Source organism: Polypterus senegalus, chromosome 17, assembly GCF_016835505.1.
Source record: "Polypterus senegalus isolate Bchr_013 chromosome 17, ASM1683550v1, whole genome shotgun sequence".
Lineage (NCBI taxonomy): Eukaryota > Metazoa > Chordata > Cladistia > Polypteriformes > Polypteridae > Polypterus > Polypterus senegalus.
Genome location: NC_053170.1, coordinates 8245204 through 8267356, shown reverse-complemented (window position 1 = coordinate 8267356; position 22153 = coordinate 8245204). Strand labels below are relative to the sequence as shown.

Here is a 22153-nt window from a genome sequence, read left to right as displayed (position 1 = left end):
ACACCGTCGATAATGTAACCGAGTGAGCTAGTCAATGGAGGCAAATTGAGCATCTGAGCAAGGGGATGGTTGAAAGTACAAAAGTGCTTTTATTAAAACAGTCAACAAAAACAGTGTTCCATAAATAAATAGTGCAGTCCATTCAAAGTTCATTAAATAAATAATCCATAAAATGAAAACGAGGAGTCAAACCAATAAATAGAAAAAACAATCCTTAAAATCGAAGGTTAAAATCTTCTTGTGGAAGCAGTCTTTAAAAACAACAACAAACAAATCCGGTGTTCTTTTTGTTAGCGTCTCACCTGCTTATCCCGTATGGGCCACGCAGCAGGCAAGACGCTCTCTACAGCTGCCCTCCTCAAACACACGCAAGACTGGAGACCTCCCGATCCCTGGCTTCGGTTTGGCTCTCATCCCAGCCTCGAGACTTGGACTCCTTGGTCTCCAGGACGCTCACACCAAGGACTGCCACTCCAAGCCTCCCGACTTCCGCTGCCTTTCTGCGGCCTTCTGCGGCTCGTCGCTTTCACCTTGGTCACTCCCGCTACCTGCTCGCTCAGCGGGAGCGACATCAACACAAACACGTGGGTGTCGGCCTAACACCCAGCTTCCATGCAGCTGCCCACGAGCGCTCATTCGCTCGCACGTCCGCTCGCTCTTCGCGGCTCGCTCTCTCTCACCGACCTGCTTCCTCTCCTGCTCCCGGTAACCTCCGTCCTCTCCTTTCCTTTCTCCGATCGTTCTTACACTACCCCACAACCGACTCGCGCTTCTTTTTAAAACGTGAGGGGCCATCACAGCTGCAGCATTAGCCACGGGAGCAATCACGAATGTGGGCAGTTCCTCACCTGTGCACACGGTGAGAAACGCCCACATCGACGACTGCCCCGCGGCTCGCTACAACAACGCCCCCCTCACGAAGCCGCCTCGGGTGCGATGATTATTTAAAATCAATGGCCTTTTCTCCACGAGCTGTGGACCCATAACACCACACTTCCTTCTTGGTGTCCTGCCATGGACTCCTTTCTTGTTCAGTGTTTTGCGTATAGTTGACTCCTGAGCAGAGATGTCAGCCAGTTCTGATGACTTCTTCAAGTCCTTTGCTGTCACTCTAGGGTTCTTCTTTACCTCATTGCTGACTTTGTGCTGTTGGGGTCATCTTGGCACGGCGCCCACTTCTAGGCCGAGTAGCCACAATACCAGATTGTCTCCATTTATAGACAACTTGCCTGACAGTAGACCGATAAAGATCTCAAATCTCAGAGATGACTTTGTAACCCTTTGCAGCCTCATGTAGATGAACAATTCTCCATCGTAGCTCTTCAGACAGCTCTTTTGTGCGAGGTGTGATTCCCATCTGGATATGCTTCTTGTCAGAAGCTCAAACTCAAACTGATCAATCAAAGTCATTCAGGACCACCACACCTCTGAACTTGTTTCATTAAATGGACTCCTGGTGTGCGAAATTCAGACTATAATGAGCTTTTTAAAAAGTCGTTAGCTTAGGGTTCACTTACTTTTTCCAACCTTCAGTTTTACAGTTTGAATGATTTATTCAATATGGTCAAAAATTCTCTGAAAATCTTTGAAAAAAGACTGTGTTTGTTCATTATGGGGACTGACATGAAGATACGGCCGTGTTTTATATGGGAATTAGACATAAATAGAGAGAATGCCTAGGGGTTCACATACTTTTTACTTTGACTGTATAAAAGTGTGATACAATAAATGGAGGAGAAGGACAATCTAAAACAGTTCAGCAGAGAGAAGTGAAAGGGGCTATATGACAGATAGATAGATAGATAGATAGATAGATAGATAGATAGATAGATAGATAAGGCACTATATAACAGATAGATAGATAGATAGGATAGATAGATAGATAGATAGATAGATAGAAAGGCACTATATAACAGATAGATAGATAGATAGATAGATAGATAGATAGATAGATAGATAGATAAGGCACTATATAACAGATAGATAGATAGATAGATAGATAGATAGATAGATAGATAGATAAGGCACTATATAACAGATAGATAGATAGATAGATAGATAGATAGATAAGGCACTATATAACAGATAGATAGATAGATAGATAGATAGATAGATATATAGACAGATGTGAAAGACACTATATAATTGATCGATAGATAGATATAAAATAGATATAGATAGATAGATAGATGTGAAAGGCACTATATAATAGATAGATAGATAGATAGATAGATAGATAGATAGATAGATAAGGCACTATATGATAGATAGATAGATAGATGTGAAAGACACTATATAATTGATTGATAGATAGATAGATATAAAAGGTACTATATAATAGACAGACAGACAGACAGACAGATAGATAGATAGATAGATAGATAGATAGATAGATAGATAGATAGATAGATAGATAGATATGAGAGCCTGCAACATAACAAAATGTAAAAAGTTGAAAGGGTCCAAACACTTTCTGATGGCACAATAGAGAGATTCACGTGAATGACACTTTATGATACTGAGACAGAGTTTTATTGATCCTCTATCAGAAGACCTCACCTGCGTTCTTTGTGGTGAGGTACATCATCTTCTTCTTCTTTTTTCCACTGATGCCACCGCACAGGGCACCTGCAAGTCAAGAAAAAAAAAATGAATTGCTGTACGAAAGCTGAACATATTTGATCCGTCCATAAATTTGTTCTGTTTACCCATTTTGGGAATGCAGGATCACAGGTGACAGGTCACAGCCAGAAACACACTGGGCCACATACTGTTGGTGTCACCCGTTCAGACAGTTTGCAAGTGGTTGGGAATTGAGAATAAGTCAAATTCCTGCAGAGAAACCCCAGGGGCTGTTGGAGAGCAGGCAGGTGGCGCCAGTTGCCCTTTAATTCACATCCTCAATGCTAATTCCGAAGAGGGGTTACAGGGGCCGTGTGATGGCCATTTTCTATCCAAGTTTGCAGATAAATTCTCAAAGATTTTTATTTTTTGGAGTGTTCTGCTTATTTAATAATGAGCTCATTAGAGGTCCTGACACCACTGGCCACATCCTTTCACAATTTACTGTCATTTGCACCCATAATTAGATAGACAGTTTGGAAAGGCACTGGAAAGGCATCAGATAGATAGATCCATCCATCCATCCATCCATTATCCAACCCGCTATATCCTACCTACAGGGTCACGGGAGTCTGCTGGAGCCAATCCCAGCCAACACAGGGCGTAAGGCAGGAAACAAACCCCAGGCAGGGTGCCAGCCCACCGCAGTAGATAGATAGATATAATACAGCGTTTCTCAACCTTTAAGTATTTGCGACCCGAGTTTTTATAACAGTTTTAATTGCGCCCCCCCTAACATTTTCTTGAAATGTAGATGCATATTTTATTATACCTACTTAACTTTTATCGACATTTATCTAACTATAGTTACTGTTCTAGTAACAGAATGTAGTTTAAGTTAATTTGTTTTGGTTTCAACAGATTTTTTTTTTCATATTTGTGATTCTTGTTTTCTTTTTTTCACATCTTCACAGGTTGAGAACCACTGATATATATATATTAATGGAACTATATGATAGATAGATAGATAGAGCTTTACTTGACCTCTTGGTGGAAATTTGGATTTAAACAGAAGCCCTTTAATAAATAAATAAACACACTCACCCACCACGAATAACTAAAAAGAAACCAGCTGTTATATTTCCAGTCAGAGTTATACGGAGGATGTCGGCTGAACAGCAGAGCTGAACGAGAAAAATAATAATTGGGTAGGAAGATTTAGCGCAGGACGATCTGGTCGACCACCACCATGGCGCACACATACCCACACCGACAAGGGAATGCCTTCATCACAGAAAACCGATGGATTGCGTTGTCCGCTTCTGGGCACATTAGGATATCGTATCAGCTCTGGATCTGCACGTACCATACTGTGCGAGTACCATAAAAGTTGCGCAAATTGGATATGCACACAGTTTACTGATCTACAGAAGCCAACATCCTTCGATAACTTTTAATAGGTTTCACTCTCTCCGCCCAAAGAAATCTCACTACAGTGCGTTGTTAAACAATGAGGTAATCCCGCAGCGTAGCATCCCCGTTTAGTTAACTTTGGCTTCAGCAACACTAACGGCAGAGCGTTAAGCCGAGAGTGTTCGAACTACCCATAAGCCCCCGCGAGAACGTTTTACTGCGTCAGCTTCTATCCCTTGCGGTTACGCCGTGCAATTTTTAAATTGTCTTTGTATTTACATACAATTCTGTTATACAGTACCTGCATTTTTATCACTCTTTAATTTAATATTGTTTTTTATCAGTATGCTGCTGCTGGAATATGTGAATTTCCCTTTGGGATTAATAAAGTATCTATCTATCTAAAAGAAACGAAAAGCCATCGTTGTCTTTAAAGCCGGCCACAAGATGGCAGTGTAGCCCTACAAGAAAGTTAAGCCATTCCAACGGAGGCAACTGCAAAACATGAGAGGGGGCTGTTGGGTCAACACACCAGTGGGGTCTCCTTCAGATTTTTTTTATATACGAATATTTCAGACATTCTTAGTTAAAAGATGAGGAGAGCGTGACCAGCCTGACCAAATCATGCCAGAGGAAGAAATTGAGTGTGGACACTGAACAATCCAGGACAATCCTGAGGTTATTTTTTAAACTGATAATAGTAAATTACCTATTTTTTTTTCATCCATTCATTTCACAAACCTTTTTTGTCCATTTAAAAAGTCACATAATTACTGGGGTCCATCTGGTTCTCTCACCTTCTCAACAGATTTTCTCTCAGTCTTTTATTGCTCCACCAATTCAAAGGTTTACCAAAATGTGTGACAAGCACAAACCACCAGTGACAGGGGATCTCGTTGGCAAAAACAAGCAGAGGATCAGATGGGGTTTAAAAGAAAATGGCGAGAATCGTTGAAGTAAACAGAGGCCACAAGCTGGTAAATCAACATTGGTGTGCAGAATGTCACGTCAGGACACATCACAACAACCAAATGCAATCTCCAGTGACAGTGTTTGCAGTGGAGTAAGCCTCCATTGGACACAGACGTATCGAAAGTAAGCCACTGGAGTGGAATAAAATTGCTTAGTTGGATGAATCCAGGGTTACAATTTGGAGCAAACAACCCGAGCACCATGGGTCCATCCCTTTTATAACAGACATATGCATTGCGATTGTTATTCCAATACATGCAACTTAAAAAACACTTGTAGCAATAAAACGCACTGTATTTTCCATTCCAACAGATGGTGCATCCCAAAAATAAACACACCCTTTACAAATTCCATACCAAATAGGATCTAACAGAGACATATGCATTGCGTTGTCATTCCAACAGATGGTGCATCACAAACATTAATCCCGCTTTTAGAAATCCCATACCAAATGGCATATAAAAGAGATGTAGGCATTGCATTGTCATTCCAACAGATTGCACATCACAAACATTAACACTGCTCTTATGAACCCTGTACCAAATGGCATATACCAGAGGCAAACGCAATGCATTTCTCATTCCAACAGTTGGCATACCACAAATATTTGTAGTAATAAAATGCCATTCAATAGGTTGTGTATCACAAACATTAACACTGCTTTTACGAATCCCGTAACAAATGGTATTTAACAGAGACATATGCAATGTATTTGTCATTCCAACAGGTGGTGCATCACAGACATTAACACTGCTCTTATGAACCCTGTACCAAATGGCATATACCAGAGGCAAACGCAATGCATTTCTCATTCCAACAATTGGCATACCACAAATATTTGTAGTAATAAAATGCCATTCAATAGATTGTGTATCACAGACATTACCACTGCTTTTACAAATCCTGTAACAAATGGTATTTAACAGAGACATATGCAATGCATTTGTCATTCCAACAGTTGGTGCATCACAAACATTATCACTACTTTTATGAATCATATACCAAATGGCATATAACAGAGATATATGCATTGATTGTATTTGTCATTCCAACAGGTGGTGCATCACAGACATTAACACTGCTCTTATGAACCCTGTACCAAATGGCATATACCAGAGGCAAACGCAATGCATTTCTCATTCCAACAATTGGCATACCACAAATATTTGTAGTAATAAAATGCCATTCAATAGATTGTGTATCACAGACATTACCACTACTTTTACAAATCCTGTACCAAATAGCATATAATAATGACTTATGCATTGCATTTGTCATTCCGGCAGTTGACGCATCACAAATATTTGTAGTAATAAAATGCCTTTCAACAGGTTGTGTATCACAAACATTAACACTACTTTTACGAATCCCGTATATAACAGAGACATATGCAATGTATTTGTCATTCCGACAGGTGGTGCATCACAGACATTTGCAGTAATGCATTTCATTACAAAATACATTCCAATAGATGGTACACTCCAAATGTTAATGCTAAGGTCTACGCTGATTAGTTACATTTGAACAAGTCTTACATGGGAAGTGCAGTTAGTAATAATAATCCTAATCTTGCTAATCTACTGTATGTAACCAGCCTTCTGAATGTAATGGAATACTGTATCTGGATTTATGAGTGACTTGGATTTGTATTTCTTAATAAAATGTATAATGCACATCCTCACATTCTGAACTATTCTTACTGGACTACCAATTGGTGATTGCAAATTCAATAAAGAACTGCATGTAAGGTTTCAGTGATGTCACAAGTTTGTACTGACGTATCCAACCCCTTTATGTCACATGTTAAATGAACAGCCTGGACCCCCTGTACTCATTCCCTTCATAATTTTAAACACATCTGTCAAGTCACCTCTTAATCTGAACATCTCATCTTCTGTTCCCTTTAATCTTCCTCTTTTCAGCTCTTGGAATCTGAGCGCCCCCTCTGGCACAACACCATGTGATGTAATATGGGTACACTGAGGGCAGAGGGCACCATCTCGATGCTGTGCACAATTTAGCTTATCTAGGGGGTACTTGTTTAAACTCCGCAGAAAATTTTTCGCATCCATCGTGAGGACACTTCTCGCAGTTCACCGGGGTCGGTTTGATAGTAAACAGACACGGAGATACGGAGAGAGGCGAGAACAGAAAACGTGTTACTTGCTGAGGCTGCCAGCTCCAGGTCTCGCTTCACGAATGCCTTCCTCTTCTCCTCAAGCAGCTGGCTGGGAATGAGGCCCGCACTGCCACCCTTGACGTGGCACGCCTGTGGAGAGATGGGAAGACACTAATCAATAGGCGCCCTCCACCAGACTAGTGGGTAGGAAGTGGGCACAATGAAGATGGCACTTGTCACTCACCTGCCACCAGTTGAGGTCCTCCTGATTGACGATTTGCAGGATGTCACCAGCGTTAAACGTCATGCCGGCTTCCTTGCAGGGGATTAGGTTATCGTGTGCGGGGTCGTAGTCAAAGTGGCACTTCACAAACACCTGCAAGCAATGGAAGAAGATGGCAAAGTCATACCTGGACTTGCATGAGGGAATAAACAGGGACTACAACTGATCTGGCAGGAGTGGGAGACGAGAAAGCAAACTGCAAAACCTACAGGGCTGTGCTCAGAGGAGGCAGGTGACCACAAAGCCCACCAATGGTCGAAGGGGGGGAACTAGGTGTGAATGCCCTTTCACCCCAGTGTAACAAACATCATTCCCACATCCAGGGCGTCTGTCCATCACTGTCTTAACCCCAAATCCCATATGGGGCTGTCGATGACCCTAAACCTGACCAAAATTATGTTTATACATACAAATGGAGTTCACAAGACTTGAAGACCCCCCCCACCTGCCCCCTTCCCCCCCACTCACTGCCATTATGGGCTTTGCTGCTGTTGACTCCCCCACACTCCCCACCCCCCTGGTCTTATTCTCATGTGGCTCATCATTTGCAGCTGGCGATATGAGAAACACACCACACTGCCAGAAGCACACACACACGCACACACACACACACAGACAGGTTACCATAGCAACAAGCTCCTTGCATCACACGTTGATTAAAGCCAAGCGCATACCATGGGGGGGCATTGTGTGTAACTCTTATCAGAAGGTCTGCCCGCCTCCCCAAGTGACATCAGCAGGCCCCGCCTCCAAGGGCTGCCACCATTGGTCAGAGGAGTGCGCTATTTATAGCCAGCCAGCCAGCACAATTAGAGATTCAGCAGCTGCCTGATGGTTAGGGCCGGGTGGGCTGCAGCTCTCCAAAAAAAAATAAAAAAGTGTGTTCAGCAGAAGAGAGACAAGACGGACAGAAGAACAGACAGGACCCCTGCACTAACTATCCTCTCGGCTCCATTGAGCAATCTGTGGTTCCCCCCTGCTTTCACATGGACCCCTCATATTGATCCCGTTTCTGCAACCCCCATTCCAGACCTTAAGAAACAGATGGCTGCAGAAGTCTCTATCACGTGCTAAGGGTCTGACCTGGGGGAGTTGGCAGAGTAGCAGAGGGGGTGCCATTACCTGCCGTGGTGGGTGGGGCTCCTGGTAGCTGGGCAGGATCTTGAGAACAACACTCCCACTGGCATCCTTCAGCATCTCCTGCAGCACCTTGGGGTCGCTGCCCACCTCCTTCCCGTTGACCTCTTTGATGATGTCCCCCACGTGCAGGAGGCCTTGCTGGTCAATCATGCCACCGTGCAGAATCCGGGCAATCACCAAGTCATTGTTTTCGACACGGAACGTCACCCCCTGTGGAGCAAAAGTGCACAGAAAGTTGTCATCTCATAGGGGCATGGCTGGCATGCTGTTGGGTTTATGGGGAATGCATGAGCTCTAACACAGTGGGCACAGCCAGCACAATGGTGGCATGGTGCTTGTTGGTGAGCAATCCATCTACCATGCACGTCTTTTATGATATGTGAGGAGAACCCACAGAGACATGGTGAGAATGTGCACAGCCCATGCAAATGCCAGCTGGGTGCTTGATTCGAACCCAGGACCCTGGAAAACAGAAATCTTAGTGATTGGCAATAATGGATACAATGAGGTTATTAGAAATAAACTAGATGCACTAGGATTAAACGTCAAGACAGAGGTAAAGAACTTAGGGGTAATTGTTGACTGTAACCTGAATTTTAAATCGCATATTCATCAGGTCACTAGGACAGCATTTTTTTCACTTAAGAAACATAAGTAAAGTTAGACCTCTTATGTCATTAAAAGATCCTGAGAAATGAGTTCACGCGTTTGTTTTTAGTCGACTAGATTACTGTAACGCACTCCTCTCAGGACTACCCAAAAAAGACAACAAGTGCAGAATGGAGCTGCTAGAATCCTAACTAGAAAAAGAAAATCCGAGCACATCTCTCCAGTTTTGATGTCACTACACTGGTCACCTGTGTCATTCAGAATTGACTTTAAACTCCTGCTTATGGTTTACAAAGCCTTAAATAATCTGCTCCATCTTATATATCGGACATCTTATATTCCAAATCGTTACCTCAGATCCTCAAATGAGTGTCTCCTTAGAATTCCAAGAACAAAACTTAAAAGAAGTGGTGAGGCTGTTAGGCACCTAAAATCTGGAATAGCCTGCCAATAGGAATTCACCAGGCTGATACGGTGGAGCACTTTAACACACTGCTGAAAACACATTACTGTAACATGGCCTTCTCATAACTTTATTTTAGTTTAATCCTGATGCTCTCTATATTCAATTCATTATAATAACTATTCATGGAGGCTCTAAAATCCGTACTGACCCCTACTCTCTCTTCTGTTTCTTTTCCCGGTTTTCTGTGGTGGTGGCCTGTGCCACCACCACCTAATAAAAGCACCGTGATGTCCCTCCATTGATGGATTTAAAGCCAGAAGTCTACATGACCATCATCATCAAGTCCTTCCATGAGAACCCTAAATACAAAGAGGACTGTTTCATTTATGTTAGGTAGAATGCCCAGATGGGGCAGGGTGGTCTCGTGGCCTGGAAACCCTGCAAATTTAATTTTTTTTCTCTCTAGCTGTCTGGAGTTTTTTTTTGTTTTTTCTGTCCTCCCTGGCCATCGGACCTTACTCTTATTCTATGTTAATTAGCGTTGTCTTATTCTAATTCTTACTTTGTCTTTTATTTCTCTTTTCTTCATCCTGTAAAGCACTTTGAGTGACATTATTTGTATAAAATTGTGCTATAGAAATAAATGTTGTTGTCGTTGTTGGAGGCAGCAGTGCCAACTACTGTGCCACAGTAAGCCCCCCCCCCCATCACTTACCGCAACCATTTTTAACCCACTTATGCAATTCAGGATTGTGGGGCATCCCAACCAACTGTAAACAGACCCTCAGCCTCTCATTATCAGATGGCATTTCCACACCACAAAGACAGCAAGATGGCACCAGCCAAGTGCTCATTGCACACATTGCATTTCTAGGACACTTTGCCCCAGCTCACAAACACCAACAACGTCTTACCAGGTGCTCTCCAGAAACCTTGCGGATGCCAACCATTCTCACAGCGTCGGGTGGCACTGGCTGGTTGTTGAGTGCCGGGTCCATGAAGGCACAGGGGCTGGGTGGTGGGGTTTCATAGCTTTTCGATGCCACAGAGTCATGAGTTTCCAGCAGTGACTGTAAAGAAAGAAAAATGGAGTGAGGTTGCTGGTCAGAATAAATCCAGAATGGCTAAGAGAACATCGTACAGTCATGTGACAAAGTAAGTGCACCTCATGAAATGTTTTTTTTCTTTTTTAGCATATCAAGAGTTGATCTTCATTTAAACAGAAATTATAGATGGAGGTGATGTAATCTAAGAAGCTCCAAGCCACGTTTATACATATATACTTGCATAAACATATATATACTTGATATATACATGCTGTACATATACATATGTATACTTGATATATATATATATATATATATACAGTATATACATTTATACAGTACATACTTATACATCTATATACATTGTCAGGGATGCCAGGGGCCATGACCCGGCCGGGATGACATGAAGGACCGAATGTGGGTCTGCACCCACCCTGGATCACGTGGGGGTTGCCTTCCGGGTTGCTTTGGGGGCCACGGGTCGAGGGCATGGAAGCCCTACCCTGTAGGGGCCCGTGGTCACCGCCTGGAGGCGCCCCAATGCCTTGGGGACCTGTTACCTCAGCACTTCCACCACACCAGGAAGTGCTGGGGGGAAGATTTTGGATGTTACCCGGAGAGCTGCCGGGAGGACAGCCGGCACTTCCGCCACGCTGGGGCGTGGCTAGAGGAGGAATGCCGGGAACACCTGGTGCTCATCCGGTACCATATAAAAGGGGCCGTCTCCATTCATTCGAGGCTAGAGTCGGGTGGAAGGAGGACGAGGCAAGAGGAGCTGTGGAGGCGGCCCGAAGAAAGGCATTTGTGGCCAGGACTGTGATTGTTTTGGGGTTTGTGCACGTGACTGAGGTCTGAGTGACCATTGGCTGGGGTCTTAGTGACCATTATTGTAAGTAGTGATTGTAAATAAACGTGTGGTGTTTTAAACAACATGTCCACCTGTCTGTGTCCGGGTCAACTTCCACAACATATACATATATATACTTCTTAGAAATCGCCTTAATCAATGGGTGGGCCTCTCTGGCAGGGTCTTAAATTGGTTTGAGTTCTACCTGGCAGGCAGAAAATTCTTTGTTAGTTGTGGTGATTATACTTCAAAGACCCCTGATATTCTATATGGTGTTCCATAAGTCTCTATCCTGGGTCCGCTGCTCTTTTCGATCTCCATGCTTCTGTTAGGTCAGATTATCTTGGGGTATAACCTGAGCTACCACAGCTATGCTGATGACACACAACAGTATTTATCAATAGCGCCTGATGACCCCGACTCTCTTGATTCACTGACCCCAATGTCTTACTTGTGTTTCCGAATGGATGAGTAGTAGTTTTCTTAAACTAAATAAGGAGAAAACAGAAACTTTAGTGATTGGCAAAAATGGATATAATGAGGTTATCAGAAATAAACTTGATGCATTAGGATTAAAAGATGCAAAGAATTTAGGGGTAATTATTGATCTGAATTTTAAATCACATATTAATCAGATTACTAGGACAGCATTTTTTCACTTCAGAAATATAGAAAAAGTTAGACCTCTTATAACATTGCAAGATGCTGAGAAATGAGTTAAAGCTTTTGTTTTCAGTCGGCTAGATTACTGTAACGCACTCCTCTCAGGACCACCCATTCAACGAGTGCAGAACGGAGCTGCCAGAATCTTAACTAGGAAAAGAAAATCCGAGCACATCACCCCAATTGTAATGTCACTACACTGGTTACCTGTGTCATTTAGAATTGATGTTAAAATACTGCCGATGGTTCACAAAGCCTTCAATAATCTGCTCCATGTTATATTTCAGAATGTCTCTCACCTGACACTCCAAATCATAACCTTAGATCTTCAAATGAGGGTCTGCTTAGAATTCCGAGAGCTAAACTTACAAGACGTGGTGAGGCGGGCGGCCTTCTGCTGTTCTGCACCTAAAATCTGGAATAGCAGACTGAGAGATATTCGCCAGGCTAATATGGTGGAGCACTTTAAACAATTGCTAACAACCCGTTACTTTAACATGGCTTTCTCAGAGCTTCATTTTAGTTTAATCCTGATGCTCTGTATGTTCAATTAATTATCATTATCATTCACGGTGGCTCCAAAATCCATACTAACTCCTACTTTCTCTGCTGTTCTTTTTCCGGTTTTCTGTGGTAGTGATCTGCCCTGAATACCATGAGGACTGACTGAGGTCATTGATGTTAGGTAGAATGCCTAGAGGGAGGTGGGTGGTCTCGTGGCCTCAGACCCCCTGCAGATTTTATTTTTTTGCTCCAGCAGTCTGGAGTTTTTTTCTGTCCTCCCTGGCCATTGGACCTTACTTTTACTCTATGTCAATTAGTGTTCTGTAATTTTATTTTCTTATTTATTTATTTTTTTCCTTTCTTCAACATGTAAAACACTTTGAGCTGCATTATTTGTATGAAAACATGCTACAGAAATAAATGTTGTTGATATATACTTGATATATACATACTGTACATATACATATATATACTTGATATGTCCACATATGCTAACTTTTCACAGGGTGTACTGACTTTTTCACATAACAGTAGGTGGGAACCGAGAAGTCTGCTCTACCTTTGACGACCTCGTAAAGAGGGGGCAATTATCCCTGATCTGCTATTAACATTTTATAGCTGACGCCAATGCAGAAGAATGAAAGCCCAGGTGAAACGTTCCACGTAGAATGGGGAAGGAACACCAACCTGGAAGTGAGGCTCTGTCAAGATCCGCGCCAGCTCATCTGCCATGCTGTTTAAGCCCACCAGAGGCGAGATGTCCACCAGGATATCCTGGACCAACTCGAGATTGTTATCACGGACTGCCTCCAGTTTGGTCTCTTCCAGCTTCTCATGGGCCTTGTGGAAAAGAAAATCATGAAATAAAAAAAAAAATTGAAGACATAGGTGATGAGCTCCTAATGAAAACAAAGTAGCACACTTTGGGCGAATAATAATAATAATATTAATAATAATAATCCATCCATAATCAACTCGCTATATCCTAACTACAGGGTCACAGGGGTCTGCTGGAGCCAATCCCAGCCAACACACCAAGCACACACTAGGGGCAATTTAGGATCACCAATGCACCTAACCTGCATGTCTTTGGACTGTGGGAGGAAACCCACGCAGACACGGGGAGAACATGCAAACTCCACGCAGGGAGGACCCGGGAAGCGAACCCGGGTCTCCTAACTGCGAGGCAGCAGCGCTATCCACTGTTGCACCGTGCCATAATAATAATAATTTATTTATTTACAGCACGGGTGTCGAACTCCAGGCCTGGAGAGCCGCAGCGGCTACAGGTTTTCATTCTAACCCTTTTCCTAATCAGTAACCTGTTTTTCACTGCTAATTCACATTTTAATAGCCCTGTTAGAAGGATTCAGTCCTCTGAATTGATTAAAATACAGCCAAACAGAAATGAGATGTGAAACGAGCCAATAGATGACCAGCTAAACTGAAGCTTCAAACTCCAACCAGTTTCTTAATGAGAAGCCAGTTCTTGCTGTCAATTAAACTCGTTATTTAATTCCACGGCTTGTTGTTGCTCTCGTTTTGCCACAGCTGACTGAGATGGGAGTAGACTCACACCTGGTGGCATGGATCGTGGACTATCTTACAGACAGACCTCAGTATGTGCGTCTGGGGAACTGCAGGTCTGACATTGTGGTCAGCAACACAGGGGCGCCGCAGGGGACTGGACTTTCTCCTGTCCTGTTCAATCTATATACATCGGACGTCCAATACGACTCGGAGTCCTGCCACGTGCAAAACTTCGCTGATGACACTGCTATTGTGGGCTGCATCAGGAGTGGGCAGGAGGAAGAGTACAGGAAGCTAATCCTACTCTCTTTTCTGTTTCTTTGTGGTGGTGGCCTGCGCCACCTCCACCTACTCAAAGCTTCATGATGCTCCAACAATGATGGATGGATTTAAAGTCAGAAGTCTACGTGACCATCATCATCATCAGGCCCTTCCGTGAGAACCCTAAATCCAAAGAGGACTGTTTCATTTATGTTAGGTAGAATGCCCAGAGGGGACTGGGCGGTATCATGGTCTGGAATCCCTACAGATTTTTTTTCTCCAGCCGTCTGGAGTTTTTTTGTTTTTTCTGTCCCCCCTGGCCATTGAACCTTACTCATATTTGATGTTAATTAATGTTGATTTATTTTGTTTTCTTATTGTGTCTTTTTTCTATTCTTTATTATGTAAAGCACTTTGAGCTACTGTTTGTTTGAAAATGTGCTATAGAAATAAATGTTGTTGTTGTTGTTGTAATCAAAGACTTTGTTAAATGGTGCGACTCAAACCACCTACACCTGAACACCAGCAAAACCAAGGAGCTGGTGGTGGATTTTAGGAGGCCCAGGCCCCTCATGGACCCCGTGATCATCAGAGGTGACGACTGTGTGCAGAGGGTGCAGACCTATAAATATCTGGGAGTGCAGCTGGATGACAAATTGGACTGGACTGCCAATACTGATGCTCTACGTAAGAAAGGTCAGAGCAGACTATACTTTCTGAGAAGGTTGGCATCCTTCAACATCTACAATAAGATGCTGCAGATGTTCTACCAGACGGTTGTGGCGAGCGCCCTCTTCTACGCGGTGGTGTGCTGGGGAGGCAGCATAAAGAAGAGGGACACCTCACGCCTGGACAAACTGGTGAGGAAGGCAGGCTCTATTGTAGGCACAGAGCTGGACAGTTTAACATCTGTGGCAGAGTGACGGGCGCTGAGCAAACTCCTGTCAATCATGAAGAATCCACTGAACAGGATCATTTCCAGGAAGAGGAGTAGCTTCAGTGACAGACTTTTGTCACTGTCCTGCTCTACTGACAGGCTGAGGAGACCCCACACTATGCGACTCTTCAATTCTGCTAACATTACTCAAAGCTATTGTCTGCTTTTATATGCATTTTTTATTACTATTTAATTTAATATTGTTTTTGGGATTAATAAAGTATCCATCCATCCATCCATTTTCTAACCCGCTGAATCGAATACAGGGTCACGGGGTCTGCTGGAGCCAATCCCAGCCAACACAGGGCACAAGGCAGGAACCAATCCTGGGCAGGGTGCCAACCCACCGCAGGACACACACACAAACACACCCACCCACCAAGCACACACTAGGGCCAATTTAGAATCGCCAATCCACCTAACCTGCATGTCTTTGGATTATGGGAGGAAACCGGGCGCCGGAGGAAACCCACGCAGACACGGGAGAACATGCAAACTCCACACAGGGAGGACTCGGAAGTGAACCGGGTATCAGTATACTGCTGCTGGATTATGTGAATTTCCCCTTGGGATTAATAAAGTATCTATCTATCTATCTATTATATAGTACCTTTCATCTATCTATCTATCTATCTATCTATCTGTCTATCATTTCCAAAACTGTTGATTTTCTGTTTTCCATAAGAACATCGTCAAAGTGTTTTGGTGAGTTGAGAGATCAACTTTACTGAGACCTTCACCTTTCTTTATTTTCAGATATTGTGTCTCATTATTGTTTGGATGCTAATTAAGGAAAAAGAAACAACTAAAGGACCTGAGTCAAGTTAATTAAAAGAAGTAATCAGCAGCAAAAACTGGTCACTAATTAAGAAGATGGGTAGAATGACAACCTGCAGCCACTGCGGCCCTCCAGGACTGGAGTTTGACACCCCTGATTTACAGGACCTGTCAAGGCACTCAAGGACACCTTACAGAACACATGAATAACAACAGCCACAATTTAAAATTAATAGAATATTACAGTACAATAAAACCAGAATAAATCTCTCTATTATAAAAAAAATCTTGGAAGGAGATGAGACGTGACTTTCTCAGAGAGACACTTTAATGTTCCGCGAGATGAGACTTTGAGACAAGAGATTTAATCAGGTCTGGGGCCGGAAATAAAAGACAAAGAGTAGATGACAAAGTAGAACGTCATAAAGAATTCAAAAACGTTGGCGCGATACACATGCAGAACAGGTTAGAGGTAATGGTAATGGTAAAAATGAGAGTAAAGATCGCATTAGCGCAAACAAATGGAAACTATTACTCGGTGAAATAACGGAACAGCATAAAGAGATCAAATATATGGACATGGGTGATATGACAGAAGTATGTAGATATTGTTTGGCTTTGAACTTTAAGTCGGAGACTTGTAGATTGTCTAATTCGTGTTGCCATCAGGGAAAAAAAGCAGTGTTTATTCCCAATGAAGAGGCACATCCGCAAGACTTAAAAGATTTTTTGTTTGGTGAACGTGAAATCCACATACGCGAGCAAGAGAGATGCAAAGTTTCTGGTGTGTAGCGCAGGCAGGGGGGTTGGCAAGCGAAGTGAGCAGTGGGCAAAGCCCCCTAGTCAAATAATAAAATTGAATTTTAATTTATCAACAGAGTAAGCCAGCTTGTTTTAAGGTGGGATTTAAAGCTAGGAAGGGAGTCAGTGTTAGGAATGTCACGTGGGTGAGGGTCCCAGAGGCTGAAAGCTCCAAACCCCATGGAAATCAAGCGAGCAGGATGGATAATAAGATTAACAGAGGAGGAAGACCTAAGGGTACAGGAGGGAATGGGGAAGTGAAGAAGATCAGAACGATGAGGAGGTGCCTGATTATGGAGGGTCTTGTAAGTGATAAGCAGACTCTTCAGGTCAGGGAGCCCGTGAAGCTGCTGGTGGACTGGAGTGACGTGTTCAATCAATGGCTCTGGTAATAAATACGAGGTGCTGCACCTTTCTGAACCAACTGGAGTTTGTAAGGGAGTTTGTGAGGAAGGCCAGAAAGGATAGAACTATAATAATCGATACGAGATGTGATCAGAGTGTGAACAAGAAGAGCAGTGCAGGGAGCTGAAAGAGACGGGCGTAAACAGCTGATGTGACGTCGATGGAAGTATGCAGGCCGAGGGACATTATTAATATGCGCCTCACATTTTAAGGTGCTGTCGAGAATAACACCTAAGATCTTAACCTGGGAGGAAGAAGAGAACAGAGAATCATCAACAGACAGTGACATCTGATCACATGTGTCCAAATCAGATGGAGGTCCTACCAGAAGCACCTCCTGCTTTATCACTATTTCATTTAAGAACATTAGCAGACAGCCATGATTTAACATCTGGCAGACAGTCAGAGAGGGAAGAAGGAGGGAGAGTGGAATCAGGTGTGGGGCTGGGGGTCTTCAGCATAACCGTGAAAACGAATTTCACATTTCCTGAAGATGTGACCAGGTGGCAGGAGATCAATAATCAATCGAAGGGGGGCCCAAGACAGAGCCCTGAGGGACCACCACTAGCAACCGGACAGCCTTGCAATCTGAAATTCTTTAGTTGTACAAACAGTGTACGATGCGAGAGATAAGATTTAAATTAAAGCAGGCAATAAGAGGAATCGATCTGAATCTCTCAAGGAGGGCATCACGAGAGACTGTGTCGATGGCAGAGGGGGCACAGCCTGCAGTCAGCTGCCATCAGCAGGTCTTTAGTGAACAGGAGGTTCCTGTCACCGTTGTTTCTGATGTTCTAACGTTTCAGCAGTTTGTATCCCCCAAACTTCACCACCCCACACCCTGAAAGGCAGTGAACAGCTGCAGTGCATCCTTACCTTGGAAAGGTCCCAAAAAAAGTGCCATATAATAAAACAAGCCACTGTATGTGATAAGGGCCTTCACAGACCCCCTTAATTACAGATAGATAGATAGATAGATAGATAGATAGATAGATAGATAGATAGATAGATAGATAGATAGATAGATAGATAGATACTTTATTAATCCCAAGGGGAAATTCACATTTACATTTCCCAGGATCACAGAAGGCACCGACGGTTTATAACGCCATTTTCTCTCAAGTTGTCTCAATTTAATCTTATTTTTTATCTTTGCGCTCGGCTGCCCCGATATCGTCTTCTTACCTCGTCAGGTAAATAAGGAACCACACCAGCATAAGCATTTCTTCTCAGTGCTTTAAGCTGACTACTTGAATAGGCGATTCTCGGAGTGTAACAATCCATGTCAAATAGTAAAAATGTGTAAAAGTGTCCAGGGAGCAATTCCACATAAAAAAAGTGGTAGAAGTGATCAATGAAATAGAGAAAAATAGAGATAAATAGGTAAAAAGATAAAGTCATATACGGAGCTGCTGGAAAGGCTGCCACTCGGATGCGGCGCCGGAAATACTTAATTACAATGCAAGGGTCTAGGATGGCACAGCCTATCCCAGCAGCCTCAGTCACATGGCAGGAATCAGAGCCCCCTCATAAAGACAAGACACCCCAATTTACCCAAAACACACATGTTTGGGGATGCAGGATGCAAAACCCCACAAGAACACGGGAAGAACAAGCAAACTCCACATGGGAGAAGGAGTATCCCAGGATTAAACTAGGGACACAGCGTCCATGAGGCACAGCACAAAATGCAGCTTTGTCCAAGGGCCGCCTCGGGGTTGTTGACGGCTTTAATTAAGGGCCATTACCGTCACGTCACTTCAGGGACCAAACTGACCTGGAAAGCCACTTTCCGCAAGGCTCGCATGAAAATCAGACAAACAAGAAATTTCCGCCTGGCATTGCAGAAAGGACTGGAATTGCCGTCCTAATGATTTTTGTTTGGCTTATCCAAACAGTTCTTTTAATTACATCACCGTGTGACAGATGGAGGACGAGCGAGCGCGGTGGGCTCAACGAATCGGAAGGACGAGAGTTGGTAATGCGGGGGGGGCTGGAGTTGCCATTATCTCGCAGACCTGTCACCAAAGCACAAAAGGAGGCCAGAACCCCCTAAACTAAAGTAACCCTTTAGACCCCCCACCGAACATTAAAATTTTGTGTGTGGTTTGGGGCCCTGCATAAAGAAAAATAAAACCATACTGTGGTGCTATAAATCACTTACTGTGCATTATGGGTAACAGGCTCAAATGCATACTCACCAGAAGATTCCTTTAAGGGGGTTCTTCTTTTATTTAAGTCTGGTTGTCCTCACAACGACCTGCTTCTGCTTACCGTGCTCTTAACTAACTTGAGCTGTAGTGGCAGCCTGTCGCTGAGGGGGGCGCTGTAGCACACTGGTTAACACAACGCAATGTCATGTTGTTACTTAATTGGCATAAAGCAACACCCATCTATGCCCTTTTTAACTACCATATAAGGAAGAGGTGATTAATATGGATACAAGCGCGGCCAAAACTTTGTCATCCCAACAGAACACAAGAAGGAAATAAAAACTAAACTTTTTAAAATGCTGAACCAGAGGTTATTTAATGCTGATGTCACACTACATTGCTGCTTGTCGTGGGGTATGGCAGACTTACCGACTCGTCATTGGACCATGTCACTTCACATGACAGAAAATCACTGGGTATGTCACATAACAAAGTAAAGAAAATCAAAATCAAATCAGATTTAATAATCGCCTGGTGAGTTTCTAGCCGGTCCTACCTGCCCTGTTTTGTGACAGCCAATAGCCTGCTGCCTGGTGGCGCTGGCGCTGTACGATGGCTTAACAGGTACAGTGAGGTCAGCCGCAATCTCGGCTCATTTTTTCATTCTGTCGTGGACCATAAAGCAACGAGCCATCAGACACACCAACTTCTCTTCTGTTTGTGAGGTCCAAAGCCCACCGTGTTCCTTATTCCTACTCACTTATATTGGTTTGTCAGCCCTCATGCACACTGAGCCACCCCTGAAGTCCACGAGGCTTTAGAAAACACCGGAAGAGTAGTTAGAGAAAAGCCACAGGCCATGGAGAAATCCTCACAAGTGATGCTCAGACTAGGATTTGAACCCAGGCCTGTGAGGTGGCAATGCCAACTGTGACTCTTCTATTCTATTAAACTTCAAACTAATTGTTTAACTCTGTACACTCACACCCAATGTTTTGTCCTGGGCGGCATGGTGGCGTAATGGGTAGCACTGCCACCTCACAGTTAGGAGACCTGGGTTCACTTCCCGGGTCCTCCATGCGTGGAGTTTGCACGTTCTCCCCGTGTCTGCATGGGTTTCCTCCCACAGTCCAAAAACATGCAGGTTAGGTGCTTTGGCGCTTCTAAATTGTGCTTGGTGTGTGGGTGCCCTGTGGTGGGTTGGCGCCCTGCCTGGGGTTTGTTTCCTGCCTTGTGCCCCGTGTTGGCTGGGATTGGCTCCAGCAGACCCCCCGTGATCCTGTAGTTAGGATATAGCGGGTTGGATGATGGACGGATGGATGCTTTGTCTTTTGATCCTCAAAGACGGCCGAATTGTCGTATCACACCAAAACCCCCTTATGAATGACACTTTCTACGTTATTCACATTCTTTATTTCAGAATTATTATTATTTTTTCCGTAAAGATGTTTTTGAGTCTTCCAGTTATTAATGTTGTAATTTAGATACAGAGTAGGTGTGGCAGAAAAGTAATGAGACTGATTTTTTATTTACCAAAGTTTTTATTTTTTTTCATACATCAATGTTATGCCCTTCAAAGTAGTTCCCTTGGGCAGCTACACACCGATGGAGACGTTGTTCCCACTGTTGGTAGCAGCGCTGGAAGTCTTCAACCGGTATGGTCTTCAGCATGTCCGTTACACTCTTTTGGATGTTTTCTAAAGTCCCGAAATGACGTCCTTTGAGGACATTTTTCAGTTTAGGAAAAAGGAAAAAGTCACACGGACTGAGGTCAGGTGAATAAGGGGGCTGGGGAACCACAGGAATGCCTTTTGAGGTCAAAAATTCTGTTATGGAGAGGGCAGTTTTTCGGCACCATTTTGGCACAGACCTTTCGCATGTGCAAATGTCCAGTCAAAATTTGATGAACGGTAAATCTGTTCAAATTTAATTGTTCACTCAGCACTCTTAATGTTAAACGACGGTCTGATCTCACAAGAGTGTTGACACGTTCGATGTTTTCATTGGTTTTCGAAGTTGAAGTCCTCCCTGAACGTTGTTCATCTTCAACGTGTTTTCTGCCTTCCAAAAATGATTTGTGCCAGCGAAAAACTTAAAAGAATGTTCCCCATCGGCCTGTTTTAACTTTTCGAACGTCACACTTGCCGTTTAATGGCACAACGTTGCTCCAAATTCCGCTGTTCCATTTTGCGTGACGCACAACCGAAAACACAACTTCGCTAATAGCAGCAGTCACAAAAATCACGTAGTTAACGGAAGGAGTTGATACTCGCACTGAGCTATGGGAGGGTACTGATACACGGGCTCTATCAAGGACAACAGCGCAGCGTTGCCAGGTCGCTTGCAGTGTTGCCAGTCTCGTTACGTTTCTGCCACACCTCGTATGATCTGCCCTTCAAAATGACACACAGGCCATTGGTCTTCAAAAACGGATATGTTAGCTGCGGATACTTATTTGCTGCTGTGGGCTGACGCCCTGCCCAGGGTTTGTTTCCTGCCTTGCGCCCTGTGTTAGCTGAGATTGGCTCCAGCAGACCCCTGTGACCATGTAGTTAGGATTAAGTGGGCTGGATGATGGATGGATGGAGGGGTACTTATTTGAAAACAGTAAAAGAATCCCATTTCATTGTACCGCTTCAAAACAGTAAATCTCGACATTTTACTTGTAGGTATTTCTCGACAGTGTGTTCCTGACACGTTCACTGACAATTCTTCTTCCTCACTA

At 43.6% G+C, this 22153-nt stretch overlaps 1 protein-coding gene across 2 annotated transcripts in view; it reads right to left on the bottom strand.

Annotated features, from left to right (window-relative positions):
• LOC120517763 (MAGUK p55 subfamily member 2-like) overlaps nucleotides 1–22153 on the bottom strand; it is an 84664-nt gene that overhangs the window by 6631 nt on the left and 55880 nt on the right. For both annotated transcript variants that reach the window (XM_039740236.1, XM_039740235.1), the window contains 6 exons: nucleotides 13252–13404; nucleotides 10419–10574; nucleotides 8472–8699; nucleotides 7311–7442; nucleotides 7111–7216; nucleotides 2560–2628 (listed from right to left, as the gene is read on the bottom strand). In XM_039740236.1, the coding sequence (XP_039596170.1) occupies nucleotides 2560–2628; nucleotides 7111–7216; nucleotides 7311–7442; nucleotides 8472–8699; nucleotides 10419–10574; nucleotides 13252–13404 (844 nt within the window). The remainder of the gene's footprint in view (nucleotides 1–2559; nucleotides 2629–7110; nucleotides 7217–7310; nucleotides 7443–8471; nucleotides 8700–10418; nucleotides 10575–13251; nucleotides 13405–22153) is intronic.